The sequence below is a fragment of the Podarcis gaigeae genome (genome assembly GCF_964106915.1).
Source record: "Podarcis gaigeae genome assembly, chromosome: 2".
Taxonomy (NCBI): domain Eukaryota; kingdom Metazoa; phylum Chordata; class Lepidosauria; order Squamata; family Lacertidae; genus Podarcis; species Podarcis gaigeae.
The window spans coordinates 99,795,892-99,822,787 of NC_139679.1; the positions used below are offsets into that span (position 1 = coordinate 99,795,892).

General features: G+C 43.6%; 1 protein-coding gene across 2 annotated transcripts in view; it reads left to right on the plus strand.

Moving 5' to 3' along the window:
* SUCLG2 (succinate-CoA ligase GDP-forming subunit beta) overlaps nucleotides 1-26,896 on the plus strand; it is a 233,391-nt gene that overhangs the window by 91,604 nt on the left and 114,891 nt on the right. For both annotated transcript variants that reach the window (XR_014560610.1, XM_083724827.1), the window contains exons 3-4: nucleotides 24,563-24,662; nucleotides 24,755-24,845. Coding sequence is in view for 1 of the 2 variants with exons in the window: in XM_083724827.1 (XP_083580953.1) it covers nucleotides 24,563-24,662; nucleotides 24,755-24,845 (191 nt within the window). In the remaining variant the exon portion in view is untranslated. The remainder of the gene's footprint in view (nucleotides 1-24,562; nucleotides 24,663-24,754; nucleotides 24,846-26,896) is intronic.

Consider the following 26,896-nt stretch of genomic DNA (forward strand, 5'->3'; position numbering starts at 1 on the left):
TCTTTGGGTTTATTTGCAAATTGACCTGTTAACCATAAGGTGGAAGCCGACTACACTTCTGCAACCGGCAAATTCACTGCCCCACATGAGATTGCCAGAGAGGCAAAGGCTTATTTTTTCATTATTCTCGAGAGACAGTGAGAACTAGAGTACAAAACAGCATAGTGAAGAGCTGAATAAACCCATAAGCTTAGAAAGTGTTACAGAAAGCCTGGAAGCTTTGGGTCATAATACAATACCACAGTATGCAACATCTTGCATGTAAACATCTATGGAATAACGTCCAAATAAAGACTGAACATGACAAATGTTTGTAACTAGAAATGTACTTAGGTCTCCTCACCCAGTAATATTTCGCAAGGATGATGAAAGATTCTATCTATATTTTTTGTTGCGCCCGTTAAGAAAATGCATGACTCTGTTAAGCTTTCTGCCAACATCCTTAAGTGTTTCCGTAAGGAACTCTGGTGTTCAAATTTGTTTGTTATGTTTTGTAATGCAATTTGCAGCTAAAGTTCTTTAAAAATAATCAAAGGAGAGTTTCCAAAGATTGGGCTTCTGACTAACTAGATGGCCATTCTAGCAGTATGGTGGTACCTCGGGTTACAGACGCTTCAGGTTACAGATGCTTCAGGTTACAGACTCCTCTAACCCAGAAATAGTACTCAGATTAAGAACTTTGATTCAGGATGAGAACAGAAATCGTGCAGCGGCAACAGGAGGCCCCATTAGCTAAAGTGGTGCTTCAGGTTAAGAACGGACCTTCGGAATGAATTAAGTTCTTAACCTGAGGCACCACTGCACAGAGGAATGGTGGAATGGGATGCTGATGGACTGCTTCTTAGGATGCTGCAGAGGTTTTTGCCCCAAGACATCTTTGTCCCCAAAGTTCTTATAATTTTCTTGCATCTAGTTGTTCAGCCCTCTGAGAAGTTGCTCAGACCTTTCTCTGTTTCCTCTGCTGAAAGTTAATCAGCAACTCATGTTGTGATCATGAGTACAGGGATCTCTGGCCTTAACAGGAGGCTGTTGCCCTTTCTGGAAGACCACTTCCCTGACTGTGTGATTTCACCCAATTTATACTATTTTATACTATGCTGATTCCAAGGATGGTAGCTCACATCTTGGTTTTCCCGTGGCAAAGGCCGGTTTATTTGAGATAGCCATTAACAGCTTCCAGCAGTTTAAGCAGAGATAATATTCATTCCAGCATTCACTCGTTCATCTAGCTCATGATTGATTACATTAAAAGCTGTAATAATAGAAGCTTAGTGCCATTAACTCATGAGTATATATCACACTTACTGTACAAGTAATATCTGACTTACTGTGTTGCATGACAGGAGCACGCTTGCTTTCCTTGGGCAAAATGCAAGAATGGTGCAAGTTTTATTCCGTATAAAGATTGTTCTTCAAGCTTTGATGTGGGGAGTGGCAGCCACTCTACCAACATCTACATCTGCGTTTCCCAAACTTGGGTCTCCAGCTGTTTTTGGACTACAACTCCCATTTTCCCTAGATAGCAGGACCAGTGGTCAGTGATGATGTGAATTGTAATCCAAAAACAGCTGGAGACCCAAGTTTGGGAAACACTGATCTACACATTCAGAAGACCCGGTGAGGATCTCTCCCACGTGAAGGATGTCTATGCACGTAAAATAATAATTTATTATTTGTAAACCCCCCCCCCCCAATCTGACAGGGTTTCCCCAACCACTCTGGGCGGCTTCCAACAAAGATTAAAAATACATTAAAATGTCACACATTAAAAACTTCCCTGAACAGGGAATATTGGTATATTGGTACAGTGGTACCTCGGGTTACAGAAGCTTCAGGTTACAGATGCTTCAGGTTACAGACTCCACTAACCCAGAAATAGTACCTCGGTTTAAGAACTTTGCTTCAGGATGAGAACAGAAATTGTGTGGCGGCAGTGGGAGGCCCCATTAGCTAAAGTGGTACCTCAGGTTAAAAACGGACCTCCAGAACGAATTAAGTTCTTAACCCGAGGCACCACTGTACACCCTTCCAATGTGCAACCAGTGGATGGCGTGGCTGCTCTTGTGTTGTAGGGGTGGAAGCTGGGCACAACCCTGCTCCCTTAGCAACAAGTGAGGTTTATTCATATGAACACCCCCTGGATAAGCACTGAAGTCCTGGTGATTCCACTGGAACCCTATCATTCCAGTTGCTACCAACCTAGATGGCTTTCAGAGATTATTAGACAAATTCATGGGGGAGAGGGTGATCACTAGCCACAGTTGGAGGCAGCAATGCTCCTTTATACCAGTTGGCGGAAGCCACAGGAGGGGAGAATCCTGCTTGCTAGCTTTTCACGGCTATCTGGTTGGCCACTGTGGGAACAGGAGGATGGGACTAGATAGGCCAGTGGCCTGATCCAGCAGGCTTTTCTTATGTTCTTCCCATGTTTTTATGACCTTATTCTCTGAATTGTGCCTAATACCTTTGATCTTTTAAGTTCTCTTAGATCACCAGCTCACATTGTCAGAATCAGAGCAGCTGTTTATTTTGATTTTATCAACTTCCGAAGTTGGCTCATAGCACAATTAAAAACTAAAAATGGGGAAAAGCAAGATTCCCTCTCCGGAAGATGACTGAAGTTATGACCACCAAAGTTTCTTTTTCTCCATTGTCTGAAAACTATTTGTATTTTTTTTCCCCTTTACCGAGTGAAGATTAGGAAATTAGTTTTAATTATTACTTATGAGGCACCATATGGCTACTCTATAATTTTGGCTTCCCATGGAGCCTTGTGCGCGTATGGAAAATGAAATTAATTAGGATTCACACTTTGAAATCTATTATTAACTTAATAAAGCTGGCAGCTTGTAGAGTGCCTTCGTACACTGTGTGATGTAATTGTTTATGATAACAAGCCACTATTTATAAAGCCGCATAGGAAATCTGACACACATGGGGAGTAAAGGTCAAGAAAGAGAGTCTACAAGGTAGATATCATTTCTATCCAAAGTAGTGCTTTTGCAATTAACTCTGCACACATCACACAAAAAACCTTTCAGCAGCTTTGACTAAATTCAGCAGTATTTCCTTTGAAGCTGAAAACTGAAAACACAGTGGTGTGCAGTCCTCAAAGGCTGAGATGCTAGCCCATTAGGTCCTGTATATCATTTGACAAGGTGCCCCATGATATTCTTGTAAAGAAGCTGGTAAAATGCGGTCTTGATTATGCTACCACTCAGTGGATATGTAACTGGCTGACTGACCGAACCCAAAGGGTGTTCATCAATGGTTCCTCTTCATCCTGGAGAAGAGTGACTAGTGGGGTGCCACAGGGTTCTGTCTTGGGCCCGGTCTTCAACATCTTTATCAACGACTTGGATGATGGACTCAAGGGCATCCTGATCAAATTTGCAGATGACACCAAACTGGGAGGGGTGGCTAACACCCCAGAGGACAGGATCACACTTCAAAATGACCTTGACAGATTAGAGAACTGGGCCAAAACAAACAAGATGAATTTTAACGGAGAAATGTAAAGTATTGCACTTGGGCAAAAAAAATGAGAGGCACAAATACAAGATGGGTGACACCTGGCTTGAGAGCAGTACATGTGAAAAGGATCTAGGAGTCTTGGTTGACCACAAACTTGACATGAGCCAACAGTGTGACACGGCAGCTAAAAAAGCCAATGCAATTCTGGGCTGCATCAATAGGAGTATAGCATCTAGATCAAGGGAAGTAATAGTGCCACTGTATTCTGCTCTGGTCAGACCTCACCTGGAGTACTGTGTCCAGTCCTGGGCACCACAGTTCAAGAAGGACACTGACAAACTGGAACGTGTCCAGAGGAGGGCAACCAAAATGGTCAAAGGCCTGGAAACGATGCCTTATGAGGAACGGCTAAGGGAGCTGGGCATGTTTAGCCTGGAGAAGAGGAGGTTAAGGGGTGATATGATAGCCATGTTCAAATATATAAAAGGATGTCACATAGAGGAGGGAGAAAGGTTTTTTTCTGCTGCTCCAGAGAAGTGGACACGGAGCAATGGAGCCAAACTACAAGAAAGAAGATTCCACCTAAACATTAGGAAGAACTTCCTGACAGTAAGAGCTGTTCGACAGTGGAATTTGCTGCCAAGGAGTGTGGTGGAGTCTCCTTCTTTGTAGGTCTTTAAGCAGAGGCTTGACAACCATATGTCAGGAGTGCTCTGATGGTATTTCCTGCTTGGCAGGGGGTTGGACTCGATGGCCCTTGTGGTCTCTTCCAACTCTATGATTCTATGATTCTATATCAGCTTCCCCAACCTGGTGCCCTCTAAAAGTTCTGGCCTACAACTCCTCATCATCCCTGACCACTGGCTACAATGGCTAGGGCTAATGGGAATTGTAGTCCCATGAGTAAGGAAGGCTGGTGTGCAGGGAGAATTGGGCTGGCTTCTCATGCAGTCTGCTTTGTGTTTGCCTCACTAGAATCCCCTTGAATAATCAATATGTGTTTAGCTTTATGAAGTTTATGAAGTGCAGGCTCAGGAACTCTTTGCATTTAAGGCATAATTAAACTGGTCAAGTGATCTTGAGAAGGCACTCAGCGTAAGCAAACATCAGGTTTGCCCTGCTCAATTAGACCGAGGTTTGTTTTCCTGTGCTAGCATTCTGTCAACTACAGTCGTACCTTGGAAGTCGGAATGGAATCCGTTCCGGAAGTCTGTTTGACTTCCAAAACGTTCAAAAACCAAATCGCAGCTTCCAATTGGCTGCAGGAAGCTCCTTCAGCCAATCAGAAGCTGCGGAAGCCCCGTTGGATGTTCAGGTTCTAAAGGAACTAGAGCCAGGGCTTTTTCGGCTGTGGCGCCGATCTGGTGGAACACTCTGTCACAGGAGACTAGGGCCCTGCGGGACTTGACATCTTTCCGCAGGGCCTGCAAGACAGAGCTGTTCCACCAGGCCTTTGGCCAGGGCACAGCCTCACTCCCTCCCTTGGCAATTTTCGCGGAGCTCTGGCCCAATGGTTGCCAGTGGCTTGATACGAATTAATTTTATAATGAATGATTTTAGAGTGTTGTTTGTGCTGTACTTTTGTACTGTTTTATTGTTGTTAGCCGCCCTGAGCCCGGCTTCGGCTGGGGAGGGTGGGATATAAATAAAAATTATTATTATTATTATTATTATTAAACGTTCGCAAACCGGAACAGCCACTTCTGGGTTTGCAGCGTTTGGGAGCCAAAATGTCCGAGTTCCAGGGCATTCGGGATCCAAGGCACAACTGTATTTGAAAGTCGGTGGCCCACAAGTGAATTGCAGCTACTTTCTGCCCAACCGTGATATGTGTGTGTGTGTGTGTGTGTGTGTGTGTATATATATATATATATATATATATATATATAGGTTTGATGCTGAAATATCACTAGGATGCAGTGGGCTTGTGTACAAGATCATTTGAAGTCTCTTATTGTTTTATGCTAAATGCTTACAAATATTTAAGCAGCTCTTATAACTGGAGTCCATAAGGTGTTCCTATCTCTCGTCTTTATTTAGCATTCTGTAGCTGTGTGGTTCTAGAATAAATTCAACAACATATGAGTGTTTTAAGGCTGACATCTGCGCTACAGAAATGTGGCATTAAAAAAAAAATACAAGATGTAGTATTGTTAAAGAGCTAGCAAGACTTCAGCATTCTTTTGCAATTAATACTTGATTATTTATTTTTATTTGTACGCTGGTTGCCATTGAATGTTATATATATTTTTCTCTTCCTCCGTTCCCTTGCACCTTGCAGATAATTGTGAATGCATTACACTGTCCCTTAGCTGACTCAAGCTGTGAGAATTCTTTTCTCGCGGTTCCTGATTTCCTTTGAGCAAGGGTTCTCAACGTGTCGCCACGAACCACGAGCTCCCTTCAGGTCGTCCGTGGCATGTTTGTAAAGAACACTTACAATTTCAATTCTAAAGAATTCTATGGAATTCAAATTAGAATGCAATGAAATGCAATATAAGAAAACAAAGAAGCAATAAACATATAAATAGAACCCATGCAGCATCTAAAGTTGCTACAGCAGTCAGGAAAATATCATGAAGTGGCCTGCCTGGACCCTCAGCAATTGTCAAGTGGTCCATGGGAAAAATACTTGGAGAGCCATTGCCTTAGAGCAAAGACTCCTTTGCTCAAATATGGAATAGACACATCTCAGCCATCTAAACTTCTAATACACAATAGCACAGCCAGTCTCAAACTAGCGCCCTCCCGATTTTTCAGACTACAATTCCCTTCAGTCCCAGTCAGGGCTGCCAAACCTTAGTATTTTCTCTTCAGTTTAATATGTCTGACAGGAACTTACAGAGATCCTTCCAGTTTGTACCTCTTTCCTACTCTGGGCAGTGACAATCACCCTCACATCCCCATCTCTGAAGACTTTGGTGCTCTACCTCATGTTGATCCAGATTCCCCATTGGTTTGGCTTCTGCCTGTCCACCTCAGTGTCAAACAAGATATAGGTGAGGTAATTTTTTTGTTTGCTAGTTTAATACGTCTGGCATATAAGTGGAACTTGGCAGCTTGCTCAAACTGTTAGGCTTGCTAGATGTTGAATTTATATTCCTTTTTTAATATTGTGTCCTTATCTCTCTCCCCATACCCTCAATCATTAGCTTCCTAAAATAAGCCCCTTATCGTTTGGGATCCTGGAGATTGACTGGTAGTTTTCAACCACTACTGTTTATCTTCCACAAGTCACACTGTTCGGGAGCATGTTCCAAGGTCTGTGCAAACACATTTGTGAGAGGATAGGCCTACTCTTGCAGACATCTGCGACTGGAGAGAGTCTGATGGCAGGTACCCAGTTCGTAGGATAAAAGACTGAAGGTTGTGGGGATCCCTTCTGCTCATTAGCTTAGGGGCTTATCAGCTATTGCTGGTATCCATCTGTCTTGGGAGACAATGGAGGAGTGCGCCCATGGGCGTGAAGTCAAACCACAAACCATTGGAGAATTACAATGCCCGCTATGGCTGTAGAGATCAATATGGGAGAGGCATGTTTTGCTGCAGCTGGGGCACATGAAGGCATCTGGTTGAGTTGCTGCAGATGCATTGTGGCGTTCCTTCTCTCCGTGCTCCTCCCAGTGGTCATTCCTCCTCTGGTCACGGCTATGGATGCACAACCTGACTGTCTGTCTCCAGCACTGTGGTCATCTGCAAGGGTTTATGTTGCAAGCCTCTTGTTTGCAGACATCTTAGATGGCAAAAATAATTTGCCTTCCTCTCCCTTCTCAGCCTAAAAATTTGGAGCGTCTACGGAGCAATTCAGAAGTTTAGTAATTATATGTTTAAAATAAAGTTGTGATACTTATTTACCGTAGATTCCGGCGTATTAGGTGACTGGGCATATTAGACGACCCCCCAAATTGGCAGCTGTGAATTTGGGGGTCTGTTTTATAAGCCCCATCGCCTAATACGCTGGGCAGCTCCACTCCGGGAGAAAGCCGTACCTGGCGTATAAGACGATCCCCGACTTTTTAACCTCTTTTCCGGGGTTAAAAAGTCATCTTATACACCGGAATCTAAGGTACTTAGCAAAATGGATAGCATTACAAGAGATGGGATGTAACAATTTCCAAATTTCACTTCATATGGGAGATTGGGGCAGCCATGATTGAATGGTCCTCCATACAAGATGATTTCTCTGCACTTTATGGGGTTGAGTTCAGGTGTAACAGAAAACCATGGCTTTTGCCAACCTCGATTAAGAACTTACACCTTACTTGAGCTTCCTTGTGTAAAACAGGAAAACCATAGTTTCGAGTTGCTTTCCTGGTTTTCCCCATCTGCTCAGTGCTTAGCATTGTCAGTTTGCTCCCATCTCTATGGTAAAGCAGCTGTTGAGTGGAGCAGTTTGTGAAACCATGGTTTGTCAGTGAAATAGCAGCAACCCCGAAATGGCAGCAAAAGACAGTTATCACAAATTGTAGTGTCAAACAAGATTCAAACCGCAGCATCAGATTCCCAAGCAGCACCAAACCAAACCACAATTTGTGGGCTTAACTGATTTCAGACACTAAAGCAAACCATAGTTTTGTTTTATGTTTGAACCCAACCTGGATATAAAGGAGAAGAGTTGTAACCTAGCCTTCTTCTTAACATTTCTAATGATCTATGTGCTTGAAACTTTTTTAAAAAATAGAACTAGTCATTTAAGTTACAGGTAAACAATACAGTGGTACCTCTGGTTAAGAACTTAATTCGTTCTGGAGTTCTTAACCTGAAACTGTTCTTAACCCGAGGTATCACTTTAGCTAATGGGGCCTCCCGCTGCCACTGCACAATTTCTGTTCTCATCCCAAAGCAAAGTTCTTAACCCGAGGTACTATTTCTGGGTTAGCGGAGTCTGTAACCTGAAGCGTCTGTAACCCGAGGTACCACTGTAATGAATACCTGTCATGTACCCATTATGTCCACCGGAATGCTCTCATCAAAGCTGTCTTTTATTTTAAAACAGTTTTTGGAGATGGGCTCAAAATTTGTATGTTGCAGAATTACCAGTGCTCAGTTTATTATTTGTTCTGGTGTATATTAAATTATAAAATGGTGGAGCCTGCTTCTGAGGAGACTTCATCTCTTTGCAGTAGTTAATATGTACCAGTTGCCTCGGGGCCATAATATTTCTCTCTCTCTCTTGTACTGTTTAATGCAGTCACTTTTCAATGGTGAAGTGGGGGAGCTCAGTGCTGTGAATGCTAGCAAATAAAAACTCTTGGCAGATTCCCCTCACACCCTTCAATAAACAGGGCAATAAGACGCGTTCAGAAATAAATATATGCCTCACTTTCCTTCTGCAGTGTTTCTGTATATAATTAGTCTGCGGTTCCCCGCCCCCTCTTTGTTTTGTTTTCCTCCTTTTTAATATAGCCCATGCATCTATAAGCAGTGGCATCTATAACGAGTGTCCCTCTGTAGCTTGGGTGAACTGTGTTCCCTCGATTCTCGATGGCGTTAGACATGAAAATAAGCTTTTGACCAGCAATTTCCAATTACTCAGCCCTCACTGCACAAAAAAGAAACATCATAACGAATTCCCGTCAGATTTCCACTCCCCTCCCCAATCCCTTTCATTTTTATTCCTTTTATTTATTTTTTTGCTCTCCTTGTGTCTCTGTGTGAAATTTGCCCCTAAGCAGAAAGGTCAGCACAAGGACAGCGAGCCAATTTAGTTCTGTTTAGATCATCCAAAGAAGACTTGAATAGTACACAAATCTCTTTGCACAGAGATGGGCTCCGTCCTCCCTGTGTCTCATATTTGACTGCTCACATCTATCAAATGGATGCCAAGACTCCACAGGTGATTTTTTTTTGGGGGGGGGAGGAGCGGGGTCATCGCTTGCCCTGTGTGAAAGAGCCGGGCAGGTGATGACAACATCTTTACTTAAACATTGCTCCGTCTTCTACCTCCTCCTGTGCTGTTCATATAAGCAGCTTTCTCTCCATAGAACATTTGCTTGTTGGATTCAATGTATTCTGTTGCGTGTTGAGGTCCCCAAGCCAACCCCCAATAACCCACACATCACACATCAATTTTGGTTTGGGTTTTTGGCACGATTTTGGCCACAACTTTATTTAAATACATCCAAGTGAGTGGTTGCTTAAGCATTGGTTCAGACTATCTGTCCTTGCCCAGGGGACAGGACTGACTTTCGGATTCCAGTGGAAGCCAGTCAGGGTAACAAATTTTGGGGAGAAAATGAAGCTGGGCCTCAGTCCCTCACTTCTCACCCTCATGCTCCTGGTGGCTTGCACAGCCCAAGTCCGATGCCAGGGACAAGGACGAAAAGAATGGCAAGCCCCTGGATTCCTTTAATGGAATCCCCTTTCCGCACCACCATTGGAGGGGTAGGCACTTACCCCTCCACCAACCAATTTGAACCAATGCCTAACCGTCAACCTTACAAGTTGTGACGATTTGCTATGCAGTAGGCAAAACCAAATGGCACCAGCCAATCAGCCAAATGGACAAATTCCTACCAGGCCAGGCCCCTGCCTCAAAGCAGATGACCCCATGGCAGGCATAGCAAGGTCAAGCGAACAACCCCCCCAATACAGGGAGGTTGGGCATGTGATCCGGTGCAAGCAGCCAAGAGAACGCTGAAAGTTGGGCGACCAGTATTTAAAACCTCTGACCCCTCCTTCAAAATTGGCAGCAAGCAGTTCTCCCCAGCGACTCGATTAACCAATTCATTGCCTGGGTCCCGCTACAAATCCGCCCAGCAAATCCGCTAGGGAGAACACGTTTTGTAGTGTGTGTTTTTTCTTTCCCTCCTGCTGGTGGGTGAACTACTCTACCCAGGTTTGGAATTCAAGTCTAAAAACATTGTAATCTCCTCCTCTTCCTCCTCCAAACTAACCCCCTCTTTCCTTTTTTCCTGGCCTGTGCAATTTGGACTCTCCTCCAGAACACCTTCACCTCTGGTACCTCTCTTACTTTCAAATCCCTTCTCAGAACTCACATTTCCCACGACACCTTTGGCACAATTCCTTTGTCCCCATACCCTACAATCCTAGATAACTGTCGCTGAAACAACATGCGTATGCTATGCTTGCCCGCATCACCCTTTCCTTCCTTTGTTGTCTTTCTATGCAGTGATAGGAGTTTTTCTAGGAACTCTAGAATTGCATTGGAATATTTTCAGTTTGCACTGGGATATTTTCTGGGGCTCTAAAGTAAGGTCCCCGTTTCCTGGGAACAGTCCCCAGATTTACAAATCAGTCCCCATACAAAATCCTATCATTCCTACTGAAGTTAAAAAGTGTCCCTGGATTCATTGAAAAAAATCTGGTAACCTTATCTAAGGAGTGATTTAATTCAGCATGTTTATATTATTGTATTTGCTAAACAAAGTTAGAATATTTGAAACTGCCAAGCTTCCGTAATATTTAAATAATATTTAAATATTATTTTTATTTTTATTTTCAGTTGACTTCCATGTGTTGTTACTAATGAACCTACGAAACGGCCATGTTTTATTTGTTGGTTGGTTTGTTTTGTAGAAAAATAAAGCACTAAAAAAAAATTGTGTGCCCCTCACCACTATGTTCCTATGTCAGATTTTTTTATTGTTAGACTCTGGGTGAAGGGTCTTGTCTGCTTGGACTTTATAAAGTGCACCTGCCCCAATCTATTGGAGTGTGTTGATTTATTACATAGCAGTAGCTTTTGCAATGTGGTCTATTCTCCTTGCTTGGACTACGATGAGAGGTTTCTGGCCACCAGAGCTCCCAAGCTTGTCTGCCATGGATAAGAGGTTCCCATTGCAATCCAGTGCATGTCTCCTTGGAAGCGAACCCCATTGTCATCAATGGGACTTGGTGTGTGTTGGATTATAGCCTCAGTTATGCTTTGCCATCCTCACAGTAGGGCCCAAGTGCTCTCTCAGGCATATACAGTGGTATCTCTACTTACGAACACGATCTGTTTTGGGGTGCCGTTCGCATCCCGAAAAATCCGTAAGTAGAGTGCTGCTACTGCACGTGTGTGAAGCGCGATAGGGCGCTAGTGCGCGAAGCGCGCAGATCACTTCTGTGCATACAACAAAACTGGAAGTAAACACTTCCAGGTTTGTGGCGTTCGTAACCTGAAAAGCCGCAATGTGAAGCAAACGTAATACGAGGTATGACTATACTTTGTTAAGGAAAACTTATTTCTATTTTTAAAAAAAAATAGAGAGGGGAAAAAAGATGTATATTCACAACGCTATTCTAATTCTTCATTTTCTAGAGTTGGAGATAAATAAAAATTCCCACCGTGAATTCCGCAGTTCAGCCATGCATAAAGAAGCAAGCTCAAAAGCAACGGTTCTCTCTCCCCCTCCCACCTCCCAGCTCTGTTCTGCCATCATTACAAAAGACGAGGGGGGGGGGGAAAGAAATCAGTCCAGGAGCACAGGTGTGCATATTGTTGCTGCTAGGGGCAAGAGCTGTGTATTTCGTTCTTAATGACTACTTGATTTCAACACTGCCTACTTCATGATGCATAAAAAAGTTATCCTCCAAGCTGCATTATAATAAATGCTATTATGAATCTGAAGACACAGCTGAGCAGTCTTTCGCTGCTAACGTTTATCTGCATTAATGATAATAATAATTTTAAAAGAAAGAAGGAAGGAAGGCGGGGAATACCTCCTGTGTGACTTCCCTTTGTCTGCTCATGTAGCTGTTATGGGTAGACATAGGGGACTGGCTTACCCGTTTTCCCAAGCACGATTGGCTCCATCATAGCCTCCAATGGTAGCTGATCATAGCACCTCTACCTGTTTATCACATCTCTTGCCGGAACCTAAATGCTTTATGCGCAGGTGAGTTTCAATGCGACAAGGATATTATGGTGACCACCATGAAAATTAGTTTAGTAGCAGTACTAAGCAGGCATAGCTAAGGTTGGAGGCAGGGGATGGCATTCAGCTAATGTCTCTCATTAGTGCAAAGATTTCTGCTTCTGCAACGGGACTTTCTTCCCCTGGCACATACCCCATGTCCTCCCCACACCTTCTCTGGAAGGTTGGAAGAATCCTGAGAGCATACTTAGGTGGGAGGGAGGGCAAGAGTTCTTGCATTGGCGGGAATCTGTACCCCAAGCACTGGAGTTTGGCTTGACACAGATCAATGAGTATTATCCCAAAGCACAAAACAACAGCACCAATTTGTTTTGTTGATTGTTGAAATTACTACTACTACTACTACTACTACTATATTTCATAATATATTTATTTATACCCCACCTTTTTCCTGGATGACACTCAAGGCAGCCAATAGATAAAAAGAAGAATCACTAAAACATAGGGGGGGGGGGAATCTTTAAAAAAACAATTAAACCTTAATAGAATTTAAATGATAGATGATGATAGATGATATAGATAGATGATGATAGATAGATAGATGATAGATAGATAGATAGATAGATAGATAGATAGATAGATATAGATAGATAGATATACTGCCCCCCAATGAGGCCAAAATGCTTAGGGGTATGCATACCCCTGCGTACCCACAGAGAAAAGCAGTGTGTGTGTGTGGGCGCACACGTGTGTGTTTAAAATATACTCAGAATTAGAATAAAAAGCAGCATTTCATTAACCCTGCTATTAAAAAGTAGTCAGCTCCCAAAAGGCTGTTGGAACAAGAAAGTCTTCAGTTGCTGACAGAAGGGAAACAAGGAGGGAGCCAGTGTGGCTTCTCCAAGGAGGAAGTTCCAGAGCCTGGGAGCAGCCAGCAAGAAGGCCCCCTCCTGCATGCCCACCAAGCGTGCCTGTGAGAGAACCCAAGACCGAGAGAGGGGCCTCCCGCAAAAATCTTAATACCTGGGCAGGTTTTTCAGGTAGCAATCTCATATAGCTTGGACCAAAGGTGTGTAGGACATTATAGGCCACAACTAGCACTTTGACTTGTGCCTGGAAACAGATCAGCAGCCTGTAGAGCTGTTGTAATAAGGGAGTTGTATTCTCCTGATGGAACGCGGGTGGCATTGTGGGTTAAACCACAGAGCCTAGGATTTGCCAATCAGAAGGTCGGCGGTTCGAATCCCCGCAACGTTCCCTGCTCCTGCCAACCTAGCAGTTCGAAAGCACGTCAAAGTGCAAGTACATAAATAGATACCACTCCAGCGGGAAGGTAAACGGCGTTTCCGTGTGCTGCTCTGGTTTGCCAGAAGCGGCTTAGTCATGCTGGCCACATGACCCGGAAGCTGTCCGCCGGCTCCCTCGCCAAAGCGAGATGAGCACTGCAACCCCAGAGTCGGCCACGACTGGACCTAATGGTCAGGGGTCCCTTTACCTTTACCTGTTCTCTTGATAACCAGCTCCAGTCGACAATCAGGCTACAGCTCTTTGAGCCAGCTAAAGTTTCTGCAGCACCTTCTTACCCATAGGCACTAGGGGTGTGGGGCAAGAGTCTGGGGCCTGAGAGTTGAGTCTGGGGAACAGCCCACCGTCGGTCAGAGTGCCACAGCGGGCTCTTCTTGTCTGCACTGCGAGTTTGGGGGCAACCGAGCCTGCGAGACGCTGAGGCGGCCGGCCGGCTCCGCCCCCCTGTGTGCCTGGGACTGGGCAACCGGGGGGGGGGCGCCGTGCGGCTTTTTGCACCCCGGCGCTGCATATGCTTAAGACAGCCCTGAGTTTCTGAGCACTTTCCAAAGGTAGCCCCATGTAGAACACATTACAGTAATCCGAACGGGATGTAACTAAGGCATGTGTCACTGTTGCTCAAGGAGAGGGTACCTCAAGGAGAGGGTCCAAAGCTTTAACTGTGCAAATGTCCTTCTGGCTACCACAGAAACCATGGCCATCACCATGCTCAGGTCTGAGTCCAGGAGTACATGGAAACTGTTGTGTTTACAGGGTTAGTGTTATCCTATCCGGTGCAGGCTGAATCTTGATTCCCCGATTTGCCTTCTGACTGACCGAGAGCACATCTGACTTGTCAGGAATAAGTTTCAGTTTGTTCACCCTCTTCCAGTCTGTCACTGAGAACGGACACTGGTTTTGAACCAAAACAGCGTCCTTGGATTTAGGTGGAAAGGAGAAATAGCGCTGGATGTCATCAGCATGATGGCGACACCAAGTCCCAACGCTCTGGACGACCTCTCCAAGCAGTTGCATGTAAATGTTAATAATAATAATAATAATAATAATAATAATAATAATAATAATAATTTTTTATTTATACCCCGCCCTCCCCAGCCAAGGCCGGGCTCAGAGCGGCTTACAAGCAATAATAAAAACAAGATGAATGATTACAACTTAAAAACAAAAATAAAATACAACATTAAAATAATGGAACATTAAAATATTAAAATGTAGCCTCATCGCAGGAGAAGGAAAAGAAAAAAAGAGAAGAAAAGAGAGAGAGAGAGAGAGAGAGAGAGAGAGAGGGAGGGAATCAAATTGGCTCCAAGCCAAAGGCCAGGCGGAACAACTCTGTCTTACAGGCCCTGCGGAAAGAAATCAGATCCTGCAGGGCCCTGGTCTCATGAGGCAGAGCGTTCCACCAGGCCGGAGCCAGAGTTGAAAAGGCCCTGGCTCTGGTTGAAGCCAATCTAACTTCTTTAGGGCCTGGGACCACTAGGGTGTTATTATTTATGGACCTTGAGGCTCTCCGTGGGGCATACCGGGAGAGGCGGTCCCGTAGGTACGAGGGTCCTAGGCCGTGAAGGGCTTTAAAGGTCAAAAGCAGCACCTTAAATCTGACCCTGTACTCCACCGGGAGCCAGTGCAGCTTGAAAAGCACTGGGTGAATATGCTCCCATGGCAGAGACCCCGTGAGGAGCCTCACTGCAGCATTCTGTACCCGCTGGAGTTTCTGGGTTAAATAGCATAGGGAAACCTTGAGGGACCCCATAGGCCAATGGCCAAGACATCAAACAGGGTCACCCAGGACCACCTTCTGGGTTAATCGCTCCAGGAAGGAACAGAACCACTTTAAAACAATGCCTTCAAGTCCTATCCCAGCAAGTTGGCCCAAAGGATACTGTGGCTGATGGTATCGAAAGCCTCTGAGAAGTCCAGCTGAATGAACAGGGACACACTCCTGCTGCCCAGTTCATTGGCAGACATCCACCAAGGCAACCCAAGCCATCTCTGTCCCATAACCTGGCATGAAACCAGATTGAAATAGATCTAGATAATCAGTCTCTTCCAGAAACCCCTAGAGCTGAGATGCCACCACACTCTCCAGTACCTTGCCCCAAAATGAAATATTGGTATCTTCAGTATTCACCAGCATAGCTGCTGAGTCCCTCTATGCAAGATTCAAGATGGCAGTGTGAGCCTTCTGGTAAGGTTTGCCTTATTACTCTGTTCCTTACATCATTGATACCACATCTGTGATAGCTGAACTAATTCAGGAAAGCATTAGCATTGTTAGAGTACTACTACTACTACTACTACTACTACTTTATTATTTGTACCCCGACCATCTGACTGAGTTGCCCCAACCACTCTGGGCAGCTTCCAACATATATTAAAACATAATAAAACATTACACATTAAAAAGCTTTCCTATACAGGGCTGCCTTCAGAAGTCTTCTAAAGGTTATATAGTTACTCAGATCCTTGAAATCTGATGGGAGGGCATTTCACAGGGTGGGTGCCACTACCGAGGAAACCCTCTGCCTGGTTCCCTGTACATATCCTTTTGTACATATCCTCTTTGGTTTCACCCACAACTATTACTAATACAAGGTTGTGATGTCATATCCTACTGGAGCCAGGCTGACTGGAGCTGTTGGAAATTATAGGTCAGGGCACCAGCTTGCAGAAGGCTTTCATATACAGTGGTACCTCAGGTTACATACGCTTCAGGTTAAAGACTCCGCTAACCCAGAAATAGTACCTCGGGTTAATAATAATAATAATAATATTTTTTTATTTATACCCTGCCCTCCCCAGCCAAGGCCGGGCTCAGAGCGGCTTACAAGCAATAATAAAAACAAGATGAATGATTACAAACTTAAAAACAAAAATAAAACACAACAATTAAAATAATGGAACATTAAAATATTAAAATGTAGCCTCATCGCAGGAGGAGAAGGAAAAGAAGGGGAGAAAAGAGGGGGGGGGAGGGAATCAAACTGGCTCCAAGCCAAAGGCCAGGCGGAACAACTCTGTCTTACAGGCCCTGCGGAAAGAAATCAGATCCTGCAGGGCCCTGGTCTCATGAGGCAGAGCGTTCCACCAGGCCGGAGCCAGAGTTGAAAAGGCCCTGGCTCTGGTCGAAGCCAATCTAACTTCCTTAGGGCCCGGGACCACTAGGGTGTTGTTATTTATGGACCTTGAGGCTCTCCGTGGGGCATACCAGGAGAGGCGGTCCCGTAGGTACGAGGGTCCTAGGCCGTGAAGGGCTTTAAAGGTCAAAAGCACTTTAAGAACTTTAAGAACTTTGCTTCAGGATGAGAACAGAAATCGTGCTCCGGCGGCGCAGCACCAGCGGGACGCCCCATTAGCTAAACTGGTGCTTCAGGTTAAAAACAGTTTCAGGTTAAGTACGGAACTCCAGAACGAATTAAGTACTTAACCCAAGGTACCACTGTACCAGACAACTAATTAAGCACATTCCTGTGCTAGAATCCATGACCCCAGAAGGTTGCCATGTACACATAGCCTTTTGCCACATAGAAGAGGTACTTTGCGGCAGTCAAGGTACACCATAGTTGAATTTATCTAGCTTCCCCCTCCTCAGTTTTTAATATTAGTGAAGTGTGTAATAACAGATATGAAAACAATTAATAACATTGGCTGATGGAATCAAGAGACTGGGTAATTTATCATTATGGATTTTAATGAGGCCTACAATCTTGTAATAAATACACAACATTTTGAAGAGGTTGGAGTTATATATATATAAAAAGATGATTAATCTGTCTTCAGTTCTGAAACGAGGGAGGAGAGAATGTATGGGGCAGGATCTGGAAACCTGTGTGGAAAGGCCTGGCTGCATCTGTGGGGGATGAAACGTAAGTGGGATTGCTTAGAATGTGGGTGGCATCGATTTAAAAATAAAAAACCCTGCAAGTTGCTACGTAGGCATTTAACATAAATATGACACTGCCGATTTCTGCTTGTGAGTGGGAGGCTGATCTCTGTCTTGTAGAGAAACTTCAATTTCACACCTCAGTTTCATTTATTCACTTGTTATTTGTGGGAGTGCTATCTTTATAAAAGCAGAGGCTGCTTTTGCATGCAGGTGTCTTGGCCACCATTCTGGATCTTCTTCCTTGGAAGAGGAGCAGGGGAGGGGAAAAGAATTGCCACTTCCTCTTGAAATATTATTGGTGCTGCAGTCTCTCTCTCCCAGGTTAGGTTGTCATCCTTTATTCTGGCCCCAGCCCCCTGCCTATAACAGCAGAGGAGGCTTTTCTTCTGCCACTTGGATCTCTATGCCAGGAAAAAAAAATTCACCTGCTAGGTTTCTGTGATAGGAATATAGCCCATATAAATAAAAGGCCCAGGAGTGTAAAGGGGCCATTGTTTTTTTAAAAATACATTTGTATCCTACTTTTCTCCCAAGGAGCTCAAAAGTGATGTACAGTTGTACCTTGGATCTTGAATGGCTTAGTTGCTGAACATTTCGGCTCCTGAACGATCAAAAACCAGTTTTTGAACATTTTTTTTTTTGAAGCCAAATGTCTTCTGTGGCTTCTGATTGGCTGCAGGAGCTTCCTGCAGCCAATCAGAAGCCACGCTTTGGTTTCCAGACGTTTTGGAAGTCGAACGGACTTCCAGAATGGATTCTGTTTGACTTCCAAGGTACGAATGTACTTGGTTCCTCCTACCCTCTCCTCGTTTTTTCCTCCCAACAATCCTGTGATGTAGGTTAGGCAGAGAAACTGTGATTGGCCTACGGTTACCCAGTGAGCTTCATGGCTGAGTAGAGATTTGAACCTGGTTTTCCCGTGCCCTAGTCTAATTCTTTAAACCACTGTACCACCCTATTCTTTTTGTTAAAACCCTATTCTTTTTGTTAAAACACTATTCTTTTTGTTAGCTACCGTATGGTCTGTACAAAAGGGGGAATATAAATCCCTAAATAAATAACTGGATCAAGCATTCATGAGAGCTTATTTAAAAGTTTTAATAGTTGTTTGATTATTTTAGTACAAGTGGCTCTCCCCCCATAATAGCCCAATAACACACTCATATCATGGGATGTTATTTATGTGTAGAGAGCAAAATATTTTTGTTACTATTCTTGCAGCAGACTGTAAACTCCCATCAGTGTGAATGGAATATTAGAACAATGTGTAGGTAGGTAAAATTAGCAATCCCACATCAAAACTTCAGTCACTGTTCTCACCCAAGCATATTGTTTCGTGATCAGGAATCCAGCAGTTAAATAGACACAGCAGTGGGCTGAAAACAAGCTGCTCGTTTCTGCTCCAGGCATTTCCAGTGGACCAGAGCAATCATAGTTGCTAAAGTAGGTCCAATTTTTATTGATTCACAATGAGCTTTCATTATAGTATGGAGTCCTGTTGCAATTTCAAGGTGCAGCACTTCAATTTGTATTCACAACACTAAAACGCAAGGAGATGTATTGTAAAATCTAATACCCAAGGTTTTGTCCCTTGAAAGAATTGCTCTGTATAGATTTAATTCATTTGCTGCGACGGGTCGGTCCAGACTGAGTACAAGTCTTTTGAATTGGACACAATCCTCCAAACAAGCACTCCTTTCATCTAGTTGCCACTGAAAGGAACTAGAGCTAGGAAGCAAGCAGGTTTAGAACGATGGCATCCAAGGCTACATTTCTCTCAAACCTTTAGCTCGTGGGCTGAGTGAGGGTGTAGCACAGGGTAGACAGACAAATACAAACCAGCACTTTGTGCAAAGACAGGAAGGAGCCTGGCCTACTGTAAGAATGAGGTGCAGATCAGATCTCTTGTTGTCAAGGCTGAATTAGATAACAGGCAAATGTACTTTCAAAGGAGGCATAACGAACATTGTGTATTATGTCCTGTGCCACAAGTGCTCTGCTTTCACTGCAAACCTGGCAGACTGAACTCTCTGTTTGGGGGACAGTTCCTTGGCTGCAGTGCCAGCCTGCCTTGGTGTTGTTCATTCTCAGGGAAACCAAAATGCTTGTTTACAAAGCTATTGTATTACCAACCTTACTATATGCTTGTGAAACATGGACCACTTATGAATGACATCTCCAACTCCTCGAAAGATTCCATCAACGGCGTTTCCGAAAAATTTTACACATCACTTGGGAAGACAGGCGAACTAATATCAGTGCACTGGAAGAAGCAAAGATCACCAGTGTTGAAGCAATGCTTCTTCAATATCAACTTTGTTGGACCGGTCATGTTGTGCGGAAGCCTGATGATCATCTAACAAAGCAGCTACTCTATTCCGAACTTAAAAATGGAAAGCGTAATGCTGGTGGTCAACAAAAGAGGTTTAAAGACTGTCTAAAGGCAAATCTTTAAAAATGCAGTATAAACACTGACAACTGGGAAACACTGGCCTGCGAGCGCTCCAGTTGAAGAACAGCCTTTACCAAAGGTGTCATGGGCTTTGAAGACACTCGAACTCAGGACGCAAGGGGAAAATGTGCTAAGAGGAAGGCATGCTTGGCAAATCCACACCGTGATCAACTCCTGCCCAGAAACCAATGTCCCCACTGTGAAAGGACGTGTGGATCCAGAATTGGCCTCCACAGTCACTTACGGACTCACTGTTAAAACCGTGTTTATGGAAGACAATCTTACTCAGCTACAAGTGATTGCCAAAGAAGAAGAGTGTGGTTCAGCCAGCTGACCCCAAAGGGCCATTTCTTACCTATCAGACTCTGCAAGGGCCCTTTTTCCTAAGCCCCTGCTCCCAGTCCCTGTCTCGTTCTCACTGTGTAATTGCTTCTCGCTGTGCTCAGAAGAGCAAGAGGGATCGGTCCCTCTTGCTCTGCTGGCATCAGGGAGAGCCTCAAACCTCCAATTCGTGCACTACCAAGTTTCAAATCAGTCAGCCAAATCCTTTTCTAACCTAGGTGAAAATCCAGAGTCAAAAGTTGTTGAGCTTTCCCACCCCCCACCCCCCCAAAAAAATTGTTGGGCAGAAATAATTGCCTATTTTGAGCTATTGTTTATGCAAATCAACAAAAACAGCACTGCCGCCATGGCTTGCCACACGTCCATACTTTCCTGGACATCATTTCCGCCAGGGTATATCCGAAAAATTTCGGATGTATACAACCCTAGTCTAACCATAAGCTGTAGAATCTGCTGAATTCCATTCGGCCAACCCCATCTTAAGGCAGGGCTACAAATTTCCCTTTAATTCAGTGGAGATTCACATATATTTGAGGTTAGCCAATCATCCTGTTGTAATAATATAATATAAATTCTCAGGAAAGTTTTTCCATGGCTAATAATGCATTTTTAAGATTTGCTGGTACAATACTTAATGACGGAATTGGATACAAAGGCAACACACTTCTAACAAGCATTTTACTTATCTTACTAATTTGTTGTTGTTGTTTTTTACTTTGGAGCTCTACAAACACACTAATGTGTTTCACAGTATGTCTTATCGGCCAGAAGACGGGACTAGCAATTGATTGAGAGGCCTTAATTGCAAAGTGAAGGAGTGTTGAGAATGCTACATTATATTGCACTGTAGCACACCCCCTGGTTGTAAATATCAATATGACATTAGTTGTGCCAGCCACTTTCTAAAATTACATAAAATCGGGGCTTTCTTTTCAGCTTGAGCTCACCGGAATTCAGTTCCGGGACTTCTCGGGTCAGCACCATTGCCATTACAGTGGTACCTCGAGTTACAAACGCCTTACAAATGCTTCAGGTTACAAACTCCGCTAATCTGGAAGAGTTACCTCGAGTTGAGAACTTTGCCCCAGGAAGAGAACGAAAATTGTGTGCCAGCAGCGCAGCAAGAGCAAGAGGCCCCATTAGCAAAAGCACACCTCTAGTTAAGAACAGTTTCAGGTTAAGAACGGCTCTCCGGAACGAATTAAGTTCATAACTAGAGGTACCACTATATAAGAAAACAAGGGAGGCATACAATTGTGAGTTCTGGCCCCTGGTTTTTTTATTTAAATAGCAATACAGTATAGGGATTTCCCCCACTTTCTCACACAGAGACATACATATACATGCAGGGAAAGAGAGAGACATCTAGTATGTAGTTAGAAAAAGATTTTTTTCTCTTGGAATTATTTGTAGATTTATTGGAGCTGAATGATAGACGTTAACTGAAGAGATCCATTTTAATGTTGTTTCCTGAATATGGGCCTATTTCATTTCCATACAAAGCCTGTTAGAAGCTGCGCCTTTCTTTTGTGCATCATCCTGCGAGGACAGTCGAACCATGTATATATTTTCGGATACAATTAAATTTCCTGTGTGAGGTACTCTTTCCTAACGCAATCTGGGAATTCAGGCAGGAGACAACACGGAAAGCGCGGCGGCAAATAGGAATTGGTTGTGGTGCACTTTGTGAGAGTCGGATCTTTAAATAAAATGGAAACAGCGACATTGGAGGAGCGAATCAGCTTGGTAAATACTAAGCCATCAGGCCTAGTTACTGTAAAATAAGATTTGGCTGGTTTACTGCATTTTCCAGAGCTTGGGCAAATAACTGTGGAATTAAATTACTCCATGTCACTTTCCCCTAGGGTGTCAGGAACCTGTTTGTAAAGTGTTCCGCTAAGTCGCTATATTGATTAGTACTTGAGGTCTAACCTTTCCATAGTTATGCTTACTTTCCTTATGCACTTATTTATGGCTTTCATACTTGTTGCCGTGAAAGAACTTTCACGGCCTTGATGCTCTTTTGGCAGGTTCACTGAAGTTGTTGGGTTTTTTTTAACCACCTCTTTCATCCCTCCCTTACCCCTCTCTCTCAGTCTGTCTTCTCTCCTTATTTGTTGTTGCCAAGTAAAAAGTAATCAGTATGCAGGCTATGAATGCAACTGACTTGGCCTGAAGAGCCTGTGGCACAAAGGGTAATGATCGCAGTCATAATTGACAGCACTTACCATGGTGCATACAAGGCTTTCATTGTCGGGATGGTTAGCGACTCAAAGTAATCTAATTAAATGCTCGTAGCGTCTATTAACAATGCCAAAATAGATGTTTTATCACAGCGGACAGAGCAATTCCTGGCTTTTGCTATCGTCAGTTGGAAAGTGGCTTATTTTTTAAAAAATCATCTTAATAATTTGTATGCTTAGACAACACAGATATGAAACTGGATTCTTTTTTTATTTGATTTTTTTGGTTGCATTTAAATTTCCTTGTTATGTGCCTTTTGGCGGCATGAATTATAGAAAAGCTGGGGATGGGGGAAAGCGGGGGGGTGGGGGGTATTGGAATGCACGGCAGATCTTCAAGGGGAAGGATTTAAGGTTCAAAGTGATAGGTGTCAAAAAATAAGTGCTTGGGAAGCAGATCTTTTCTAGTGCACGCCTCCTGCAAGCTGTGTGGAGGGGAGAATGTAATTTCTTTTCCTGGCTTAAATTTTATGCTTTTATAATAGGAAAACACACACACAAAATTTAACTCATCAATCCCGTTGCAAGCTCTGTATGCATGGATCTCCTAGGGTTCTCAGTAACAAGCCAGATATGATGCAGGAATGCTGAATCTTAGATCTCCCACTTCTTTTATAGCAGCAGCTTGGGTGGGGTGGGGTGGTGTTAGTGGGAATCTCCGTTTGGATGGAGTCGCACAGTTTGGAGCCACTCCATGATCCAGCTTTGTTGATTGTGGTCCAGGTGGCCTCAGAGGCCATGTGCGCATATTTCCAACATAGACTGGTTGCCCTTCTGAGTTAGGGTTGCTTGGCCACAATGATCCATGCTCATGTGACTTCAGGACTGGACTACTGTCATGTGCTTTGTGTGGGGCTACCTGGTGAACCCATATTCACCTATTTTGTAGGAGCTGCACCTGCTGCCCATTCGCTGCTAGGCCCAATACAAATGTTAGCGTACAAACCCATACTATGCAAAGCAGTACCCCACTATAAAAAGAACCTCCTTCTCTTATATCTGCCCTAGGGCTCTGTGTTCTGTCAGAGAAGCTCTCCCCATGATCCATTGATGGGCAAGACCCAATATCACTGGGGGAGGGCCTTTTCCACAACAGTTTCTTGATTTTGGAACTCCATCCCTTTGGAAATACGACGTTCTCCTCACTGAGGGTACTTAAAAGTCAACTGAAAACGCTTTTCTTCAGACAGGCATTTGAGTGAGGGCTGTAACTCAGATGAGCTTGTTTAATACCACTGTACTGTTTTAATTATTGAATTATTGAACTGATGCTCTTATTTTATTGGTTGCGTGCACTACCCTGCTATACGTTGGATGAAGGACAGTCTAGGGAAAAGGCAAAAACAAATTTTCAAATTTTACTTGTTTATTAAAAATCGTTGACCACTTGCCTTTCGGAGTGGTGCACAACAGACTCAGACAATAAATTTGTTCACAAAATGCATTCATATTAAAATCCCTCAAACCATTAAATAGCCTGTCTATAAAATCACCATCAGTTAGTAGAACAAGGACAGAGCACAGCAGCAAAATGTAAAGAGCAAGGGAAACAAATAGCTGGGTAGAAGAGTACATTGTATTACGTTACAATTAATATGTCACTTTTTGACCAAAATGGCCCCAAAGCAGTGAACAATCCAAAAGAGAAATACAATAAAAATACAACAGACCAATCAAAGAAACATAAAATAGCAAAGTCACCTAACACCCACCCATCACACTGAATATACATTTGTACATTGAATGAATATATATTCATTATCTCACTACCAACACAGCTTCCAAGCATTGTACTTAGAAGCCAGGTTAACTCATACCTCCACCCCCTCTCCCAGTCTGCTCCCATTTCTCATCTAGGTGTGTGCCCATCCACAAACAGTTTCCCAGGAGACGTGTCCTCGCTTTCATTGCAGTCTGCCAGAGTGACCAGTAGTGACCCAGAGGGGACATTTCTCTTCGGGGCTGTCCCAGTGGTGGCAGGTCTCACGACAACATGGTTTGAATCGCACAACAACGTGCCTTGCGTTTTGTTTCACAGATGCTACAGAAATTGTGTTGAAGGCTCAAATCTTGGCCGGAGGAAGAGGAAAAGGTGTTTTCAGCAGCGGACTGAAAGGAGGCGTGCATCTAACCAAGGAGTAAGTTGGGAAATTACAGCAATATTATTATTATTATTTTTTAAGCCATCCATCTTAATGTCAATTTTTGCCTTTCTCTCTCCCTTTTCTAGCCCTAAAGTGGTAGGGGAGCTTGCTGAACAGATGATTGGATACAATCTCACCACGAAGCAAACTCCGAAGGGTGGTGTCAAAGTTCAGAAGGTAAGAGAGTCCCCCACCTGCAAATCATAATAAATGTTGTCAGGTGTAGCTTGAAGCTAGTGGACACACTGCAATATGTCTTGTGCTGAGTGAGGCAATTGGTCCATCTGCCTCAGTACTGTTGACACTGACTAGCATTGGTCCTCCAGGGTCTCAGATAGGCCTTTCCCAGCCCTAGCTGGAGATTCTGGGAATATGAAACAGTTGCCCATCCTTTCCCCCAGAAAGCTAGCTGTCTGATGGATGCAGGGCTGGTATGGACTTGATATGGTGGGATTATCAGGAAGAGGGCTTGAGAGTGTGAAGGGAGGCTTGGCAAATAGAAGTTATTAACAAGCAATGATCTAGCAGAAAAAGCAGGAACTAGATTATGCGCAATGAATGCTAAATGCGATAAGCAGATAATAATAAAGCATTCTTGACTTAAAACGTTTATCCCAGCCTGCAGTTAACTGCTCCCTTTTATTTGCAGAAGTCACATTGATTTCACTGGATCTGTAATAATTGTGCGCAGGATCGTTGCCAGGATGTTTTAGGTGCATGAAAATGACACCCATCTTTCCTAAATGCATGTGCTCTAAAAAGAGCCCATATCTCTCCAGTTACTGCTTAAAAACTGCCTTTGGTACACCGACAGGGAAATGTTTCTCTTTCACTTGCAATTGAAATATTGCACATCCATTATTAGATGGTTAGGCTTGAAAAGCAGGCTTTCTGCTTTTCTTCTGAAATCGATATGAAATGAAAGCCTTGTATGTTTAGAACAGATTATTCAAATGAATGTGCACTGAAGTGCCCTTTTGATGTTCTCCCAACCGCGTGGAAGCTGCTTATCTGTCAAGAGCTCCTGCGCAGCTGAAAAAAATGTTTAAGTGACCCAACTGTGTGGGCAGTTTTTATTAATGACTAGTGTGGGTGAGAGAAAGGGATGGAGAAGCATGTTGATGGAATTTGCAGATGACATTAAGGTAGGAGGCAATGTCAAGTAATTTGGGAACCAACGCTGAATATTTTTGCAGTGAGATGAGACCAAATCAGCTGGAGGGGAATGGCGAGGGGGAAAGATAAAGGTATTTATTCGTGGATCACAAGATGACTATGAGCCGTCACAAGATGGCTATCGAAAAGGTTGTTAAAGTGTCCCAATGGACGAGACAATATTGACTAGACAGGACTCCAAAGGCCAACAATTGTTGGAGAAGATTTGTTTTAATGACAACCTCAGAAGGCCAGTGAACATACTGCAACTTAGAAAAGATAGAACGTACAGTATTCTTATTCACACTGGTGTATTGTCTGAGTTTGGCTAAGGCCTTCTCAACATTTCTGCCCTCAGTATGGGCTATCAGGCCTATTTCTGTCATGAGACACTTCTTTTTCCCTTCCCATTCCACAGCTTGTGGGATGATCACCAACATCAAGCATGTAGATTTGCTCCAAAGCCATGCTCATTAACAACTATAAGCCATCAAAGTGGTACCGTTTCAAAGAGGGCAAATTCAGTCCATTGAATGGCATAGTAGGGTGTTTCTGTCCTGCTGACACATCTGAATTTTGTGTCTAATTTCTCAACCATACTTGAAGAAAAATGAATACAAGTTGGAACATTAAACGCGAATTGCTGCTAAAATGATTTGGTCTGTCGCTGTAAAAAACCATTTGCTCAGACTAAAATGATCATAAATATGAGGAGCAGAGGTTACAAGTCTGTTGAGGACACCTCATGGAACTTGGCAATAGATTAAACTCATTGCCCCGAGTCAGATAATTGCAAGTTCTTTGGCTCCCGTACAAGTAGATATCTGCTTTCCTTCATTGGAATGGCCATTTCAATACAGAAAGAAAGAATCAGAGCAACTAGAATCATAGAATCATACAATAGAATCATAGAATTATAGAGCTGGAAGAGACCACAAGGGCCATCGAGTCCAACCCCCTGCCAAGCAACTACTTTGACCTGTTTTCAAAAGACATGGAACACAATCTATTTCATATTTGAAGTCCATTTTGCGCACTCCCTAGTCATTGCAAATACATGTGGATTTATCTAC